The sequence below is a fragment of the Podarcis vaucheri genome (genome assembly GCF_965113315.1).
Source record: "Podarcis vaucheri genome assembly, chromosome: 10".
NCBI lineage: Eukaryota > Metazoa > Chordata > Lepidosauria > Squamata > Lacertidae > Podarcis > Podarcis vaucheri.
Genome location: NC_138748.1, coordinates 19,856,464 through 19,876,766, shown reverse-complemented (window position 1 = coordinate 19,876,766; position 20,303 = coordinate 19,856,464). Strand labels below are relative to the sequence as shown.

The window sequence follows — 20,303 nt, the reverse complement described above, 5'->3', positions numbered from 1 at the left end:
GTCCACAGGCACTTGATAAGTTGGTGTGTGTTTTTACTTCTGTGTTACAGTTAAATTTAATTCTAATACGTTATCAAAAGCAACCCTAACCCTTGATAAAATGAGACATTTTACACTTTCAGCAGAGTGATGCATTTGCACACAAAGCACCCCTGAGGTTTTCAGTTGCACTTTTTCTCTGCCGAGTACACATCCCTGAGACGTTATCTCCATGTCTCATCCAGTCTCTAAAATCTGCCCAAGGGCATAACCGTTCTTTAAATCATCAGTATGCCCAGTCTGTATGAAAGAGGTGAGTGTGTTGAGAATCTAAATAAGGGGTGGAGAACCTGTGTCCCTTCAGATGGACTCCAGACCCCACCATTCCTGACCATTGGCTGGAGCTGGTGGGAGGGCAACCACATCTGGCCACAGGTCCCTTATGCCTGATCTAGGTTGTCCCTTCTGCAAATTAAAGGGCTCTTTTGGTGCATGCAAGAGGGTGAGATCCAGTGGAGTCTCTAGATCAGCCTTTCTCAACCTGTGGGTCCCCACATGTTGTTGGACTACAACTCCCATCACCCCTAGCTAGCAAGGCCAGAGCTCAGGGATGATGGGAGTTGTAGTCCAACAACATCTGGGGACCCAGAGGCTGGAAACCGCTGCTCTAGACTGAGGAGAGAGAACACATTCCCCTGTTCTACCCTGCAGCCTCCGGAACAAACTCCCACACTTACACAGGGCCCCTCACACATCCAGGAGGAGCTTTTCATGGGCTATTACAGAATTATGGAGAAGCTGTCTCTCCCTCTCCCTCCATCTTCCTATGGGTGCAATGCTGCTCAGAAGAACTAGGTGTCTAACCCAGTGGCTGCTCCTCACCTTTGGAACATCTGTTTCTTGACAGCTGCCAAAACCAAAATCTTTTAAGAAGCTGCTGCAAAACTGATCGCTACGTGGATCATCTTTCACTTACTGGCATTAAGCTGTCATCAGTGCTATTCCCTTAACTGCCCGTGATGTTTAATAATGTATACAGCCACTTCAGTTTCCGAGCCAAGTGCGCTCACTTGAAAACAAAACAGCCCCCTCCCAACAACTGTAAGTTTTATTTCCAAGCCTGTTTTCGTTTTGAGAAAGCTTTCCTTGGCTTTAAAACCAAACAACAACAGCAAAAGCTGAACTAATTTCCTATGTTGCAACATCTTTTTTCTTGTGATATCTTTGAAAGAGAGCTAATCCTGAAAATAATGTCTTCATGAGTTATTACTTATTATTCCTAGAATCCCAACCAATCCCTCTTCCCAGTTAACTCTGGAAATTGTAGCTAAGGGAGGGGATAGGGTGTCTCCTAGCAATTCCCAACACCCTTAACAAACTACAACTCCCAGAATTCCTTGGGGGGGGAGCCATGATTGTTTATCTTAGTGCTTTCAGTTAATGGTGTGAATGTGGCCTTGGAAATGTATACCTTAGTGAGTCTTGCACTATTTTAGCTTAGATGAGGGCTTATCCACACTTCCTAGTGCTGCATTTATAGACACAGGGCTGGGATTTCCAGGTTTGTGTCTGAGTGGGTTTTTTTTCTTCCTTCTGCCCCTTTCCCCCAGGAAAATTTGTGTTTTACCGCTGAATCAGAGCAAACTGAATTTGGGGTTTCTGCGGATTGCTATTTGCTCTGCTTCAGTGGTAAACACAGACCACTATTGCTAAAGGATACTTTATGCTAGGATAGTGATTGTGGTGCCCTCCAAATATTGCTGGACTACAATGCCCATCATCTCTGATTGCTGGCCTTGCTGGTTGGAGCTGATGGGAGTTGTAGTCAATCAACACCTTTATGTCATTTCTGCTACTGAGATATCAAAGCAATGCGTATCAGTACTTAAAGGCACTAAAATGTACATTTAAGCTGTAGCTACTAAGAAAAATTAATAGGACTTGGATTTGTACCCCCACTTCCCACATAGCTTACAAACAAACATCAAATACGATAAAACAGAAACCTTAACAGAGTTTCCTTTTTAACTTAATGATGTATAGTACCAACAAGAATTAGAACTCCCAACAGGGAAACCCAAGAACAAATGCTAGCTCCAGGATCCTGTAAAGTAAACCCTCTGCTCAGAAAACAGGCCCTGGGAAAGAGGGGGAAATTACACAGGGGGCAACAAAGTCAAGAAGACGTGAGAAACAGCAGCCAGCATGATGCATTTCAGTTAATGCAAGAGCCATTTGGGTTGGACCCAGTCCCAACTTGAAAACGTTGCAGATTTAAGAAGCTCAGCTACTTTTTTTACAAAATCACACCCTAGCTTTTGACTGTGAGCAGTCATGGCTTTGATGGTAATTCGGTTTGCCAGAACACATGACGGTTGAAGACACGTTTAACGGTTTTTAAAAGATCTAATGCAGCTTGAGCAGTCAAGCAGCTTGAAGTGTAAACCTCCTACTTGTCGATAATTATAGCCTTGGTCTCCATGGAGCTTTTGGTGTTTTTGAGTCTGATTTTCAGCATGCTGGCTTCTTGATTTGAGCTTTTCCTTTCTTTCCGAGATTCAAGAGTTATCTTTGAACTGTTTTGCCGACTTTTACCTCCATGAGAGGAACTTGGTGTGGAGAGTGTAGCTGTGGCACCATAGCAGGCTCCCCCCCCCCCCTTACTCTTGGAAAGCGTGGGAAGATTTTCCTCCATTTCTACAGCAGTGTGCCCCCCCCCCCGCTGAGATGAAAACTGGACAGCTGAAGCTATCCAGGAGATTTCCCCCACCCCCTAAGTTATATGACTGTGTGCAAATTTACACATTTTATAATGTTTCAAAAAACTCTCTGAGCTGTGTCATCAGAATACATTCAAGAAAGCTTATTGTGGGAGGTCTACTATCAGACCCATTCCTTCATTCTCAGTGTGTGCGGGTAGATTGTAGTTGCTTAATGTAGAAGGGAAGTCATTCTGTATATGCTCAAGAGGTGTCTTTGTATCATCATCATCATCTGCTTTTTAAAAGAAAGCAAATGGTCGTAATGGGAGAGCTCAATGGGACAGAGGAAAGCAGGGTGGAGCTAAAACTTAAACATCAAATTCAAATGTGTGTTTTCTACTTAAGCCGTGGATACATATGGAAGGATTATTGTATTAGGATTCAGCCTTTAATCCAAGATTCTTCATGGAAGACTTGGGGCGTTTCCTGACTTTTTGCTATTTTCGGGTGGGATACATACAGGCCAATTCAGATCATACTCTTACAGTTGATTGGAAAGCCTTGTGAAACAAACACGCTTCCCAAAAAGTCTGGGCTTTTTGCAGTATGGAAAGTAATGGGGAAATGCCCTGGAAAGTGTGGGATTTCATTTACTTTAATGTAATATCTTCTAACCTCTCAGTAAAAAAAAAAAAAAGAAATGCAGTCATACCTTGTATCCTGAATGCCCTGGAACTCGGACGTTTTGGCTCCTGAACCCCATAAACCTGGAAGTGATTGTTCTGGTTTGTGAGCTTTTTTGGAAGGCGAATGTCTGACGGGGCTTCTGCGGCTTCCAATTGGCTGCAGGAGCTTCCTGCAGCCAATCAGAAGCTGCGCCTTGGTTTCTGAACGTTTTGGAAGTCAAACAAACTTCTGGAATGGATTCCGTTTGACTTCTGAGGTACGACTGTAATTCTAATTAACTAACCAACATCTTCTAATCTCCCTGCAAACAAATCAGGACGAATACTCAATAAGTGAGTATTCTGGGAGAACCCTGAGGTGTCAATATGAGGGAGATCTTGCAGCTGGCAAAGGTACTGTTTGCTGTCGTTCAGTGTTTTTGCACTGACCATAGGTCATAATCAGCCACCTTTCTTGTAAACACTGAAAGCACATAGAATCAGTGCAGCTGGAGTTGCTCTGCTTTTCTCAAGAGACGGTGGAAACCCTCTGTACAAGAAGAAGAGAGAAATGTGCTGACCAGGTGTTTGCAAAGAACCAAAGCCATTAATCACATTAAATGACTCCCGATAATGGGTTTTAGCTCATTGGCTTTGCTCTCAATAAAGCTTAACCTCATAAACCTTTGTGCCATGTAAACAGGATACGTACCCATAGTGAGGAACTACTATAACTCTCTCCCACACACACACGCACACACACTCATTGACAAAGTGCTTTTGACTGAAATCAAATTGTATGACAACCAGGAAAATAATAATCATATGTGCTTCCTTATGCATATTGTTTAGATTATGGAAATATTGACAAAAAATAAATGTTGGAGAGGGATTTGTGGCATTTCTTGACAAATACAACTTTTGTCATAACAGGATGCATATATTAAAATGGAGAAGAAGCCTGTTATCATAATAAAAAAATTCCTTCCAGTAGCACCTTAAAGACCAACTAAGTTAGTTCTTTAATGCAAGAACCTGTTATCATAGTTAGCGCTCCCCGCAAAGGTCTAGCAATTGAATGCTCCTCCTGGCTCGTTGAGACAGCCGCATATGCCAAGATACTGATCATTTTTTATAGCTCTGTCAAATGTTTTATGGCAAGCAGCACTTATTTCCTTTGTTGCTCTCCATAGCACCGTCTCATCTAGTGAGCCTAATATGCAGTGAAATAAATTAGTGCAGCAGTTTAGAGATGTAGCATAATTGCAGCTGCCTGGCAAGGGCCTGTTTAGCAAGCATTTAGATTCATGTGGCGCGTTGACTCTTCTGCAGCTGCATTTTATAGGAACTGGAGCCTGACGAACTGTGCGTTTTCGTCCTACAAGAAAAAAAGGAAACCGGATGGTTGCTGCCCTTGAAACAAGGAAATGAGCATCGGGTGTAATACCTCCAAACAGGGACACTGCTAAAATATTATTCAGCTAAAAATATTATTATACAATTAGGGGGGATGTTTTTTCTGTCTCACACAGAATCCCAGCCAAACCTTGCAGTTAGAAAACTAAAGAATTTGATAAAAAGTTTTTATTAAATACAGTCATACATCGGGTTAAATATGCTTCAGGTTGAGCGCTTTCGGGTTGTGCTCCATGGCGACCTGGAAGTAACGGAATGCATTACTTCCGGGTTTTGCTGCTCACGCATGCGCAGACGGTCAAAATGACGTCACGCGCATGCGCGGAAGTGGTGAATCGCAATCCGCAGGTGCAGATTACATTTGCTTCGGGATGTGAACGGGGATCCGGAACGCATCCCATTTGTATCCAGAGGTACCACTGTACACTCACAACATTTCCCCCCACCTTAGTATCACAACGTTCCTGTATTTGTACTGTGTGACAATAAATACAGTACAATAAATCAATGAATTAGTTGATGAGTAAATGAGGTAGAAGGGTTTGTGTGGTCTTTGGATGAAGGAAATTATGGGAAGGGAACATGGTCTTGAGTAGATTGGCCATGCTAGTGTCTCATGTTTAAAATATGTGTGAAGATGCTGTTTGATCCCGATTCCTCCACTCTCCTGCGGGTTAAGAAAGATTTAAAATCCCAGAGTGAGATAAGAACTGGACCACTGAGGAATCCAAAGATTGAAGACAGACAAGTAACTCATGAGTTTACATAGATGATGCGTATTGGACTAGTTCTCCATGATGTGTCTTGGCTATACTACTAGAACTCATACAGTTGAAGATTCCTTAAAAAAAAAGAAAGGTGACAGGAGTGGGGGAATCATTTACATAAAAAATTACAGTGGTACCTCGGGTTACATACGCTTCAGGTTACAGACTCCCCTAACCCAGAAATAGTACCTCGGGTTAAGAATTTTGCTTCAGGATGAGAACAGAAATTGTGCGGCGTCAGCGGGAGGCCCCATTAGCTAAAGTGGTGCTTCAGGTTAAGAACAGTTTCAGGTTAAGAACGGACCTCCGGAACGAATTAAGTACTTAACCTGAGGTACCACTGTAGCACATTTAGGCTAGAACACTTGTTTTCCTAGCTTTGTTACTGAGAAGAAAATTTGGCCTTTCAAGCCCCTCTTTACAGTGCGTGTTGGTAAAGTGCAAACACGGATTTACAACTGAGAGCGAGTCTCATTAGGACCTGCCAAGGCTTGAACCCCAGAGCCTTTGATTTTGTGTGTCGCTGCAGTATCTATTGCTGCTGCAACTTGAAGTATTCTCAAACCATGCACTCCTCCCCTCCGCAGGCCTTGGGGCCTGTTGAACTTCCATAAAGGGCTACAAAGAGTTTTGTATGTTGGGATACGCAACAGGGTCTTCCTGGCTCTGGTGTGTTTCTGTACACATCTCAGCTCTGACACCTAGGTCTTGCATCCCAGCCCTCCTTGGGCACTGGCAGTTTTTAAGCAGCTCTTGCGTGGCTCCCAGCCATCACCTTGGGAAGGCTCTGACGGCTAAGCAAGCTCCCTCAAAATGTTTTTAATATGCTGTCTGAAGCAGGTTGTGGTTTGTGCTTAGTAAAAGAAAATCAAATCTTTTTTTAAAAAAAAGCATAATAATAATAATATTTTTTAATTTATATCCCGCCCATCTGGCTGGGTTTCCCCAGTCATTCTGGGCTTCTCCCAGCAGAATATTAAAAATAAGATAAAACACCAGACATTAAAAACTTCCCTAAACAGGGCTGCCTTCAGATGTCTTCTAAAAGTCAGATAGTTGTTTATTTCATTGACATCTGGTGGGAGGGCGTTCCACAGGGTGGGTGCCACTACCAAGAAGGCCCTCTGCCTGTTTCCCTGTAACCTCACTTCTCGCAGGGACGGAACTGCCAGAAGGCCCTTGAAGCTGGACCTCAGTGTCCAGGCTGAATGATGGGGGTGGAGATGCTCCTTCAGGTATACTGAAGCTTTGGGGGTGTACGTTTCTAAATGAGTAAACAATAAGAGAGTGGATCTTTGAGGAAGGGGCTGGGAAAAGGCATGGCACTGGTGACTAAGCCAACTTTCCCCTTTTGCTTGAAGTTGTTCTATTCCTGCTCAGGCAGCAGAAGCAGACAGTAAAGGGAGTCCAAGGTGATTAGATTTGGGGGCTATTACTGGGAAAACACAAGTTCTAATTCCCATTTGGTCATGAGGCTTACGGGATGACCACCCCTATATTATGGTCTGCACTGCAAGATGTGGAAATTACTGGCATTGCATACAGGTGAACTGAAAAATGTTCTCCCAGAGGGTTTTTGGGTTTTTTGCTGTGCTGTTTTTAAATTCCAATTTATGCAATAATTTCCTTCCCTCCCTAAAGACATGCAACTAAGGGGGTGGGATTTTAAAGAACAGAAACAAGGGTTGACAAAAGAGGTGAAGTTTAGAAAGATGTGCAGCAGGCAGCTCCAGTTGTTAAAACAAGACCCATCTTTCAGTTCAAATGGTTTCATGCACAGTAAATTCTTAAGAACCTTTGATTGTGCTGGCATAAAGCATTGTGCGCCAGTGACATACAGGAACAGTCACTCTCTGTAACGAAAGCATTTCTGCATCACACTTGGCTTGGGCTGTGCTTTTGCCTTGCTATGACATCCTGTAGCTGCTTAGCTAACGCAAGGGATCTGAAAGGGAAGTATTGACATGAAATCTTCCGTGCTTGCCTGCTACGTTTTGTTAACACTGTAATACAGAACAGCGCTCAGGAGACAGGTTGAGCAAGATACTAGCATAACTTTGTTGGCTCGCATCTATATGCTGGCAGAAGGATGCTGAATGTATTTGGCAGTCAACGTTAGGTTTTTCGTTAATCTCTGTCTTTCATGTCATTTCCAGAAGGCAGATTAAAGCTGCCTAGATAGATTGCAGAAGCAAAGGATTGAATGCCTTTATGTTGCTCTGCCCTCTCTAGTCCAGCTTTGTGCTGGATATAGGAAGCATTAAGGTTTCGCGGGTGGCGCTGTGGGTTAAACCACAGAGCCTAGGACTTGTCGATCAGAAGGTTGGCGGTTCGAATCCCCGCGACAGGGTGAGCTCCCGTTGTTCGGTCCCTGTTCCTGCCAACCTAGCAGTTTGAAAGCACGTCAAAGTGCAAGTAGATGAATAGGTACCGCTCCGGCGGGAAGGTAAACGGCATTTTTGTGCGCTGCTCTGGTTCACCAGAAGCGGCTTAGTCAGGCTGGCCAAATGACCTGGAAGCTGTATGCCGGCTCCCACGGCCAGTAAAGCGAGATGAGCGCCGCAACCCCAGAGTCTGTCACGACTGGACCTAATGGTCAGGGGTCCCTTTACCTTTACCTTTACCTTTAAGCTTTCGTATAGAATGCAACATGCTCTGGTTTCTGATGTTTTCAAAAAGCAAGAAATTTTCTTTTAACTTGACTTGCAAATGTTGGAACTGCAAAAGGTTAGAAAATGTCCTATACTAAGTGGTTTTCTTTTTCTCTTTTAGTGAGTATGTTTTTGAACACACTGACGCCCAAGTTCTACGTTGCTCTCACAGGAACTTCTTCATTAATATCAGGGCTTATTTTGGTGAGTAAAATTGTTGCATTTTACTACTTCTGCCTATAAACTTTTGAACGTCAGATTCCACATGTAAAAAATAAATAAATCTGATCTTTCTTGCTATTTCTTCCCTACACACCTGCCTCCAACTTTGTGTCTCTGTGTACCTAAATGAATTTGCATTTGCCATGGGCTGTGTGGTCTCTAGCATCTTCAAACCTAAAATTTCATTTTCGAAAGACAAAATTCGTGCCTTGCGTGCTTCCATTTTCAGCTGTAGAGAGCTTCACTTGCCAACCTGTTTCTGTCAATCTTCTCATATTGGCCAATCCCATCTTTTAAACCCCTAGCCAATAGGAACCACCACAGCGTTTTCTGCAGCAGAGTTCAAAATCAGTACATTGTTTAAAATCCTATTTATATTGTGCCATGCCACCTCAGTCTCCAAGGGATTTCAGGGGTTGCTTAGCCCACAGTCTGTGTCCTCTGTTGGGCAATGAGACACAGTGGAGACTGTGGTGTCTTTATGATATATGGTTTATTTACACATATATCCAATCCGAGTCTACCAGTCGGAAGCCGCAGAAGCCCTGTCGAACGTTTGGGTTCCAAAAGAACGTTCATAAACAATCACTTCTGGGTTTGCGGCATTCTGGAGTCAAAATGTCTGAGTTCCAGGGGTTCAACAACCAAGGTACAACTGTAGTGGGTTTTGTTAAAAGTCCTGGACCTCAATTCACTGAAGGTAACTCCACCCTGAGCATTATATTGGGTATCTTCCTGAGAAAGTTTTTTTTAAGAAAGCTTAGTCACCTAAAACAGTCATCCTTATTGAGCTTGACTTCTGTCACTGGAACCCTCTAGTAGACTGACTGCCAGCAGCTCTTCAGGGGTTCAAGAGGGGTTCAAGAGACCTACCTGGAGATGCCAAGCATTGGGCCTTAGACTTTTTGCCTGCTTTGGAATTCATGCCTTCCAGTGCATGTGTTCCAGTGCATGCAGACAATGTGTTCAGCAGAGCTGCAATCTCTCTTCAGCGCCTCTCGCTGCTACTTAAGGCTTATTCACAAAAGAAATCTCTGAAGAATAACGACATTTGCCAAAGGGTTTAGAGACCTTCCCTTGCCTTGTTGTTTTCAAGCAAGAGGGAGATCATTATGGAATTAATTACTGTATCCTGAGTATTCCTTGAACAGATAGCACCTCAAGGCATATGGTTAGCCTTCAGAGAAATTAAAAGTTCCCTTGTAGGTGTGAACAAAAGAGGCTTGGAGAGTAGATACTATAGTAAGAGGAGCTGTCTGTTGTTGTTTTTTTAAAGAGACCCAACAATTAGGACAGTAAGGTGAAGGCTTTCAAAGCACGACTTGGCCATTTTTGCAGGAATTCACAGAGAGAAATTAGTGTTTGGCTGCCTTCCTTTTCATATGCAAATAACGATAATACTGATAACTTTAAACTGGAAGTAATTAAGAATATTCACATTGTTTTAATTTATCAGCCATGCATTACATTGCATTAAGATGTGGCGATGGGGAAGCAGCCCTTACTATTTTATTTCTTGTACTGCTAGCTCAGGGATATTGGCAGTTATATTAATTTATATATTTTTATCATTTCATTATGCCTTTCTTTAGAATCAGAGTTGATAGATACTGAAATTGTTCAATATTTTGTTTTAACCACGCTGAATAATTATTTAAGTAATAACTGTAAACTGTTTCGGTTGCTGCCAAGCCAGGATACAAGTATGAAGATGAGTGATAGCCCTGCACTCAATGGTGCTAAAAAGTTACGGTATGCTTGGCTGTAGTAGGTGGGCAGGATATGGCAAGGGCATGTGATGGCTGAGGCATGTCACCCAACGTCATATGGAGAAAGCAGCTGGCTTACAGCTACATCCTTTGCAAGCACACTTTGGGCCAGAGGTCCCACAAATGTAGGAAAAGGGGTCAGATACTACAGCTGCTTTAGTGCTGCTGCTGTTTACACTACGGCGTTACGATTTGCTTTGTGCTGTGATGTACGTTGTAATGTAAGACTACTGAGAAGGGGTCGAGAAAGTGCCGGGGTCAGTTTGGGCTCCCCTCACATTCTTCTTTCTTCTCTCTCTTTGGCGATCACTCGTAGCCGAGTAAGATTGTCTTCCATAAGCACGGTTTTAACAATGAGCCCGTAAGTGACTGTGGAGGCCAATTCTGGACCCACATGTCCTTCCACAGTGGGGACATTGGTTTCCAGGTGGGAGTTGATCATGGCAAGCTTGATTTGGCAAGCTTGCCTTCCTCTTAGCATGTTTCTCCCTTGCGTCCTGAGTTCGAGTGCCTTCAAAGCCCATGGCACCTTTGGTAGAGGCTGTTCTCCAATTAGCAAGTGTTTCCCAGTTGTTGGTGTTTAAACTACGTTTTTTAAGATTTGCCTTGAGACAGTCTTTAAACCTCTTTTGTTGACCACCAGCATTTACGCTTTCCATTTTTAAGTTCAGAAATAGAGTAGTTGCTTTGGAAGACTATCATCAGGCATCCGCACAACACGACCAGTCCAACGAAGTTGATGTTAAAGAATCACCCCAAACATATATTCAATTCACATAACTCACCCCAAACAGCTATTCAATGCAGATCCTATTCAGGATACATAAAAGAGCACTGTATGCAAACATTCCCCTTTTAATTCTGCAACCTATTTGCAGACAGAGAAGTTTTAGGGGATGCCATTTCACCAAATTTCTCCAGTTTCACAGGGGTGGGGCTTGTCAGCAGAAGTCATGGAGCTGCTTTCTCTCCGCCCCCCTTTAAAGTTGTTGGTGTTGCAACCGTGTTGAGCAGCGTGGCCACCATTTTTCACTCTCCACAATATTGCATCATTCCAGGACATTTTGGGGGTGGGGGAGGCAAATGGCAACCAACACACACACACAAAAATGGTGGAGAATATCTGCAGTAGATCTATGAAAAGGACAGAAACCAGCAAAGAAGCCTCTTCGTAATAACTGGCTAGGTATTTCCCTCTTAGCATATAACGTTGACTTCTATGAATCGGATCATTCAGCCCAGTATTGTCTGCTCGGACTGGCAGCAGCTCTTGAATATTTCAGGCCTTTCTTAGCTCTGCCACCTGAGCTGCTTTAACTTGAGATGCCAGGGATTAATCCTGTGGCTAATTAAGTACAGTGGTGCCTCACAAGACGAAATTAATCTGTTCCGCGAGTCTCTTCGTCTTGCGGTTTTTTCGTCTTGCGAAGCACGGCTATTAGCGGCTATTAACGGCTTAGTGGCTATTAGCGGCTTTAAGAAAAAGGAAACAAACTCGCAAGACGTTTCGTCTTGCGAAGCAAGCCCATAGGGAAATTCGTCTGCGGAGCGACTCAAAAAACGGAAAATTCTTTTGTCTAGCGAGTTTTTCGTCTTGCGAGGCATTCGTCTTGCGGGGCACCACTGTACTCCAAGTAGCTCCAGAGCAGGGAGGTGAGACAGACCCAGGAATGGATAGATGGATATTTGCAGCTTTTTAAGGGAAATTATGAGCAATAGGTGAGAAATAGCTTCTTGGTTGCTTCTGTATCGAGCACAGACCCCTGGCCCTTCTGTTTAAAGCTCTCTGTGGCTTTGCAATTATTTCCCATCATATGTTTGCCAATGATAGGTGGCCACTTATGCATCACCAAAAGAAGAAATGCATCACTAAACAAGGGGATGAAAAGCGGTCACAGGTTTGCATATAAGTTGCATATGCTAATTTATATTTATAGATGCAAATTCAGAAATAAATACCATAATTTAAATAGAAATCCCGTGCATCTCACCATAGCTGGGGGCAAGGAACTAGGTTCCTGCTCAGTCACCTAGAATCATAGAATCGTAGGGTTGGAAGGGACCCTGAGGGTCATCTAGTCCAACCCCCCGTTATGCAGGAAAATGCAGCTGTCCCATACAGGGATCGAACCTGCAACCTTGGCATTATCAGCACCACGCTCTAACCAACTGAGGTAAGCTGTCCAGGTGCTAAATGTCAGTGAGCAACTTTGAGGCCCCTGTTCTGTCTTCTCTTCGTTTTGTGTCTTTAAACTGAATTTGGAATAGGCATCCTTTCCAAATACTCTTTCAAACAGTTTCTCCTTGTGTCTCTCCCACACCACCTGTTTTCCATAAAGCCTGTTTTAGTATGTTGGTGGCTCTTGGTGTAGCACCCAATCAATCTCTGCAAGGTTATGATTTATAAAGCAACACCGCATATACTGACGGCACTATATACGGAATAAATAAGGATAACAATTCACCCAAAAAAATACCTTTAAATATAGAATCAGAGCTTAAAAGAAAACACAAGTGGCCAGTGGAAATTACTCTGGAGTTAAGGAAAGCAAACTAATGAATGCACATATTTGCTTCTGTTTTTAGATATTTGAGTGGTGGTATTTTCGCAAGTATGGGACCTCGTTCATTGAGCAAGTCTCGGTGAGTCACTTGCGCCCTCTGCTGGGAGGGGTGGACAACAACTCGCCCAGCAACTCAAATACAAGCAACGGGGATTCTGATGCAAATCGGCAGAGTGTCTCAGGTAAGACAACTCCGCTTGTCCTGCGCAGATTGTTAACTATAGTAGTATGTCCTTTTAAAATGCAAGAACGATCATGGGTTATGCTTATTACTATTGACAGCAAACCTGTAATGTCCTGGATTCCGTTTTTCTTTTCTTTTTTTAAGTGTTCTATTATCGCTCATGTTCCAGCCTTCATGTATGGATGCTGATCTCAGAGGCAACTTGGGGTCCTTCAACCAGTGGCTCCCTAGGGGAAGTGAATTACTGCCTCCAATCTATTTGTAGCTTGTTTTGTTCTGGCAGAGGAAGCGGAACAAACTTTGCAAGAACTCGAATAGCATATCACTTCAGAAGCCACCTAGAGCAAACGATTAGCTACATATCTTCTCGCCTGCAAGCTTCCATTTTTGACTTTGAAATGGAACAGTGTTAGCACTTGACATAAAAAGAAATTGAAACATGAGTGGTTTTAGGAATGAATTTATTCACCAAGTCGACTTTTCCCCAGTTGAATCTGCTCCTAGTGTTCCTTCATCCTGGTGTCAGACTTTTCTGGCTAATAATAATAAATTTTATTTATACCCTGCCCTCCCTGGCCAGATCCGGGCTCAGGGCGGCTAACACCAGTAAAATTACAATAAAAACATACTAGGGGGGAACCAATTTAAAATACAGGTTAAAATGCAATTTAAAATGCAGCCTCATTTTAAAAGTAGCCCATAGATCAAAACCGTAAGGGGAGGGAAACATAAGGGTTAGACTGAGTCCAAACCAAAGGCCAGGCGGAACAGCTGTTACTTGCAGGCCTGCGGAAAGATGTCAAGTCCCGCAGGGCCCTAGGCTCTTGACAGAGCGTTTCACCAAGTTGGGGCCAGTACTGAAAAGGCCCTGGCCCTAGTTGAGACCAATTTAACCACCTTGTGACCTGGGACCTCCAAAGTGTTGTCATTTGTGGACCTTAAGGTCCTCCGCAGGGCATACCAGGAGAGGCAGTCCTGTAGGTACATATAATATGTATTCCCCATCCCACCCTCACCCCCCAAAAAGTGCCATCATAACAAAAGATATCCATGCTTTTCCTACGAGTGCATTTGCAACAACAAATAAACTGCAACAACACCAGTGGTGGGAGATCAGGTAAGCATTGCCCCCCTGCCACTGGCTATAGTGCCACATGTTTATATCTATAAGCCAGAAAAGTCAATACGATATAAATCACATCTACACATATATCGCTCCCCAAAGTCTTCTTTAACTACCATGAGTCCCAGTCAAAAACTCTGGGAACTCTTAATAAGCCCCCTCTACAACAATTCTCATGATTCTTGTAAATTAGCATACCAATTAATTTACACACACTTTCTGCTAAAGGTGGATGAATTTCCAGCACCTGCTACTTCCCTCTTCTAGGTAATACTACTTGTACTGGGCAGGTTATTCAGACATACAAATCTACATGTCCCACAACACAGTCTTTGGTTTTTGGAACAGAATAATGCTGGCAACAACTAACTTCCGGGCCATTTCACAGTTAGAAATAGGAGGGCTGTGAACAATCTCTCTCTGAAATTTTGGAGGACTGTCGCCATCAAAGCAGACAATGCAAGGACTGATGGAACAGTGGTCTGAATCAGCATGCCAGCTTCATTTGTTCATATATGTACTAATAATTCATTGGGTCACAGAAGCACTCCAGATGTATATACCGTGGGCAAATCACAGGCCCTCCAATGGCGCCCATCTGTTGGATACCACCTGTATAGTCGCCTGGTATTCTTTTAGATGCTTGGAATGCACCTGGAATGACTTAATTTGAAGGCAATTTTGTTTTCAAATAAACAGTAGCATTAACTGGTAATTAGAAGGCGTATATATTTTTCCATTGTTACAGAATGCAAAGTCTGGCGAAATCCACTAAACCTGTTTAGAGGAGCTGAATATAACCGGTAAGTGCTGCACAGAATTGTCATTCAAGCACAGTAGCCACTTTTAAAAGTTATGTTTGAGCACTCGTTCATTGTCACAGAATAACTTGGGGCTTATCCGAGCAGCACAGTGGACAGGTTTCACATATACCTCGCAAGATGAAATTAATTCGTTCCGCAAGTTTTTTCTTCTTGCGAGTTTTTCGTCTTGCGAAGCACGGTTTCCCATAGGAATGCATTGAAAATCAATTAATGCGTTCCTATGGAAACCGCTTGCCAGGCTGGCGGTGCGGAGAAGGGCTATTCTCCCCACCGCAAGCCTTCAGGACAGGTACGGGAACAGAGGGGAAGGGGCGCAGCGCTTCTCCTCTGTTCCCGGGGCTTGCGGTGGGAGGAGGGTTTTTCCTCCCCAACGCCAACATTCAGAACAGCATTCTGAATGTTGGTGGTGGGAAGGAAAACCCTCCTCCCACTGCAAGTCTTCAGGACAGCCATCCGAAGGCTGGCGCGGGGAGAAGGGCTTTCCGCCCCACCTCCAGCCTTCGGAGCAGCCTTCCGAAGGCTGGCGCGGGGAGAAGGGCTTTTCTCCCCACCGCCAGCCTTCGGAGGAGGTCCGAGGACAGTGGGGAAGACGCGCTGCGCTTCCCCGCTGTCCTGGAGATTTCCCTATGGGTTTTCGTCTTGCGAAGGAAGCCCATAGGGAAATTCGTTTTGCGAAGCGCCTCCAAAACAGAAAACCCTTTCGTCTAGTGGGTTTTCCGTCTTGCGAAGCATTCGTCTTCCGGGGCACCACTGTATTGTATTTTTAATCCTTGTTGGAAGCCACCCAGAGTGGCTGGGGAAACCCAGACAGATAGGCGTGGTACAAATAATAAATTATTATTATTATTATTATTATTATTATTATTATTATTATATGCATTCACACTTAACACTAAACCATGGCTTAGTACAGGGCTAGAAACCTTTTTTTTTTTGTTAGCCTGAAAGCTGCATTTCCCCAATGACAAGGATGAAGAGCCACGGGCCTAGTGGGTCCAAAGTGCAACCACTCCAAACCTCTTTATCGTGCCCCCCCCCCAGCTCTCTCCATAGCCACTCCCTCTTTTCCTAGGCCACACCCCTCGCCCACCTTGCTACACATCAGGGGCAGACCTTGCTAATAATGGTGCGATGTGCCAGGCCAAAATTTGACGCCACCCAGTCAAGTCCTTGCCAAACCCAGTTAAGTGAGATGCTGGGCTTTGTGAAGGAGGCATATGAGGGTCCTGACAGGCTCCCACCTCCTTCCCGAAGCTGGGAAAGCACAAACTAGGCTTTGGAAGGAAGTGGACCTTGTCAGAGTCCTCATGCCTTTGGGAAGGAGGCAGGAAGCCACCTTCTGAGCTGGGTGCCCGGGGGGGGGGGGCATTGCCTTAAATCCTTGAGTATTTTTTCCTGGTTAGATTGCATCCTTGAATTCTGACAATGACTCTCACTCGCCTGGATAGAGGATATACAGGGGATCTGTGAGTGTATGTAGAAACTAGCCTGCTGTACAAAGGTTGGATTTATATTCACTGATTCACCCACTTTTGCTTCTGGTCCTACGCACCCCTTCCTCCTGAAGGTTGTCGAGAAGAAAACGCAAAGATTCATTCTCTCTCTCTCTCTCTCTCACACACACACACACACACACACACACATTCTCCATCCAGGTAAGCTGGAGGCAATATCTGTGGTTTAAGGACAAATTCCAGCCTAGAAAGATCCTTTGGGAGCAGGGCTGTGAGAAGCTCAGGGAGAGGTCTGATGGGCCCCCATTTCAGTAGGATGAAGAGGGCTCGGTATATCCAGTAGGATGAAAAGGGTATGAGAAGATTTCTCAGAATTTGGAATGGCCCATGGGGAAGATCTTCCGATGAATTTGCGATGGCGGTTTCTGCTATTCTTGTACTCTCTTTTATACTTTCTCCAGGTATACCTGGGTGACGGGAAGGGAACCTCTGACATACTACGATATGAATCTTTCGGCGCAAGATCATCAGACCTTTTTCACTTGCGATACGGACCACTTAAGGCCTGCAGATGCCAGTAAGGAGTTTACTAATAAGTGTGCTTGGAAACGTATGACTTGGAGGGAATAGCAAAGGTTACTTCCAAGAAAATAGGGACAAGGTGTCTCGGATCACCAATCTGTTGTCTTTGCTTGTGTCTAAACCGCTTGCTTGGAGTGCTTGTCTAAATTACGGTTCTCAGCACTTCAGATTTGAAGTGTGAGTGCTGCTGCTTATCTAGCTGAAATGGTATCACCCTCTATCAGTAGGGTTTGGGTTAGCTCAGAAAACAGCCTGATAACATCTGGGCGTGTTCAGTGACCATGAAATGCTGACACTAAGGGAGGAAACAGAAAACCAAATGGGAGCGGGAATGGCCTGGAAAAGCTGAAGCCCTCCACACTGCAACACTTGGTTGCAGGTACCACTAGTAGGTATTCTTGCCCTTTCTCAAAAAATCTTCCTTTTAGGATAGCACTTCTTGTGTGGTGATTTCTTCTCACGCTGCTCTAGCGCAGGGTGTCCCAAACTTGGGTCTCCAGCTGTTTTTGGACTGCAATTCCCATCATCCTCGACCACTGGTCTTGCTAGCTGGGAGTGATGGGAGTTGTAGTCCAAAAACAGCTGGAGACGCAAGTTTGGGAAATTCTGCTGTAGTACAAGAGATGGGAGCTTGAGGTCTGCAGGTCAGATTTGGACCAGCACAGGTCCCAATTTGGCCTGCAAGGCCATTTCGCCCAAACCGCACCCACTTTCCCCATATGTCCAGTGTGACATCAGGAAGTGGAGATGTAGCTGGATCAGATGTGCGACCTGAGCTCCTCCCTGTGGGGGGAGCTCAGCCACACAGCCAATCACTGCGGAAAGGAGATGCGCACAGGGCAAATCATTGTGCAAGGGATTTGATTGACAGATGGGTTGTCCTGCCCACTTGCCAAAGCTGGTTTCCATTGTTGATTTCTGAGCAAACCATTCTTGGCACGTTTTCCTGTAGTTTCCTCTAACATTGACTGCACAGATGTAAGTTTCCTCTTCCTCTGGACACGTTAAAAGAGTAAACCTGAGGTTTGGAGAGAAGGTGCATCGAGACATTTGCCTGATAAAATGCCCCAACGGAATGCTTGACTACAGTTGCGTCCTGTCAAATCACCTCCTCTATTTTTATTTATTTTTAAATACTTTGCTCAACAGTAATGCAAAAAGCGTGGAGGGAGAGAAATCCACAGGCCAGAATTTCTGCAGCACATGAAGCCTTAGAGCTAAATGAGTAAGTATCTCAACAGTCATTTGAAAATGGTTTTGCTTGATCATGATCAGGGGTGGGAAACTTACAGCCTTGGGGACCAAATGTGGCCCTCCAAGCCTCTTATTTGGCCCCCAGAACTCTCCCCAGCCATGCACTTCAATGGCCCTGTTCCACGCTCTCCTTGGGTACCTTAATGTCTTATTGAACTGTGATACTGCCTCTTGTTTGTTGAGAAGGATGGAGGATGGTGTAGCAACCTCTGGCTTTTGTGAGTAGCTGCGATGCAGCCTACTGTAAAAAAAAAGAGTGAAAGCCACCCTCTTTTTGCCTCTGGCCTCAGCCTCCATGTGGCCCCCGGAAGATTCCCTAATGAGGAAACACTGCCTTCAGATTAAAAGATTGTCCCCACCCCTGATCTAGACTGTTCATGCTAATTTCTTATCTTTGGGAGGGTGAGGTACAAAGTGAGGTAGTTCTCCAAATTTCCAAACGGTGGGCAATAGGAAAGGACCTATAATTCTTTTTTCTTTTTTTATCTGTTGGTGCTAACTGCTGGTGCTTGCATGGCAAAGTAGTTTTTAGGAGAGAGAGATAAGAGCAGGAGAAATTCTGTTAATACTGAGGCCTATTTAGAGAAGACTCCCTGGAAAGGACCCTGATGTTGGGAGAAGGGGACGAAAGAGGACGAGATGGTTGGACAGTGTTTTGAAGCTACCAGCATGAGTTTGACCAAACTGCGGGAGGCAGTGGAAGACAGGAGTGCCTGGCGAGCTCTGGTCCATGGGGTCACAAAGAGTCGGACACGACTAAACAACAACAACAAATTTATTTCATACATGGACTTTGTTATTCCTTTAAAATAAAATATGTATTCAATTGTTTTTGTATTTTCTGGGCTCCATTCCGAATGTTTCAAGTTAAAAATAGTGGCCTACTCTGATCCAGCGATGTATTGCCAGTTATTTATTTGGAACACAACCCTGCACAGAATTTTGCTTTGCAGAACTTTGCATGCCTATGTGTCTGGACATTGGCTCCTTGCCTCCTTACTGGGGCTTTGCATACCATCCTCTCTCTACTGAGTGACAGTGGTTTGCTGAGTCACAGAACGAATGGAGCTTCAGGTAGGCACTATTTTTGGCTGGGACCTATTGCAGCGGAATTGACTGGCCACAACAGTTATTGCAAATGCTGCACAGCTTGCTGGACTGTGCCATATCTTGAGTCCCAGCTTTGTATGCCTGGGATTTCTGGCCTGCTGATAGTGTGGATTTACGGAACCGCCTCTCCTGGTATGCCCTGCAGAGGACCTTAAGGTCCATGAACAACCATAATTTAGAGGTCCCAGGCCCTAAGGAAGTCAGACTATCCTCCACCAGGGCCAGGGCCGTCTCAGTGATGGCTCCGACCTGGTGGAATGCTCTGTCCCATGAGACTAGGGCCCTTCAGGATTTAACCTCCTTCCACCAGACCTGTAAGACAGAGCTATTCCGCCTGGCCTTTAATTTGAATTCAGCCTGATCTTTTATTTCCCTTCTCTCCCCCCCTCCCCTTTTATGAAGATTACCCGCTCTGAGACCCCAAAGCTAATTCTCCCCTGGCCTCCTTGCTGGCCCAAGTAGGACTAATTCAGCCAGCTAGCCCTGGTGACTATCTAATGCTTATTAGATGGATTTCCCCCAAATTGATTTCTGAACTTTGAATTTTATTGTTATTCATGTTTTTATACTGTATTTTATGCTTCTTTTACAATTAAGTGTTTTAAATTGGTTGTTAGCCGCCCTGAGCCCGGTTTTCCGAACCGGGAAGGGCGGGGTATAAATAAAAAATTAGTATTTATTATTATTATAGCATGGATCACACCCTTACTTGTGTCACATAGAACCTGCATTTCAGACAGCTACTTGTGGTAAGATCTCTATATGGGCGAAGAAGCAATAGGTCCAGGTCCTGGCCAGTTCAAATGAAACTTTCAGGCTGCAGTCTCCATTAATGGGAATAGGAGTCGCTTGTTTATGCAGAGGTCTGGGTTGCAGCCTCTTGCTGCTCCTGCCATTGGCTTAAGTGGCTGGGTGGCTTCACACATACCTTGCAGAATTGTTCTCCTCCAGTGAAGTGAATGGAGTAGCACTGATAGACTGCAGCATAGCAGATGCTTCAGAGAGCCTCCATGAACACATGGAATTGCACGCATGTT

At 44.4% G+C, this 20,303-nt stretch overlaps 1 protein-coding gene across 4 annotated transcripts in view; it reads left to right on the top strand.

The window, feature by feature from the left end:
- The window catches only part of ST7 (suppression of tumorigenicity 7), a 92,670-nt gene that overhangs the window by 44,403 nt on the left and 27,964 nt on the right, over positions 1 to 20,303 (top strand). For all 4 annotated transcript variants that reach the window (XM_082239729.1, XM_082239728.1, XM_082239731.1 and 1 more), the window contains exons 2-6: positions 8,302 to 8,384; positions 12,758 to 12,917; positions 14,791 to 14,845; positions 16,782 to 16,897; positions 18,052 to 18,127. In XM_082239729.1, the coding sequence (XP_082095855.1) occupies positions 8,302 to 8,384; positions 12,758 to 12,917; positions 14,791 to 14,845; positions 16,782 to 16,897; positions 18,052 to 18,127 (490 nt within the window). The remainder of the gene's footprint in view (positions 1 to 8,301; positions 8,385 to 12,757; positions 12,918 to 14,790; positions 14,846 to 16,781; positions 16,898 to 18,051; positions 18,128 to 20,303) is intronic.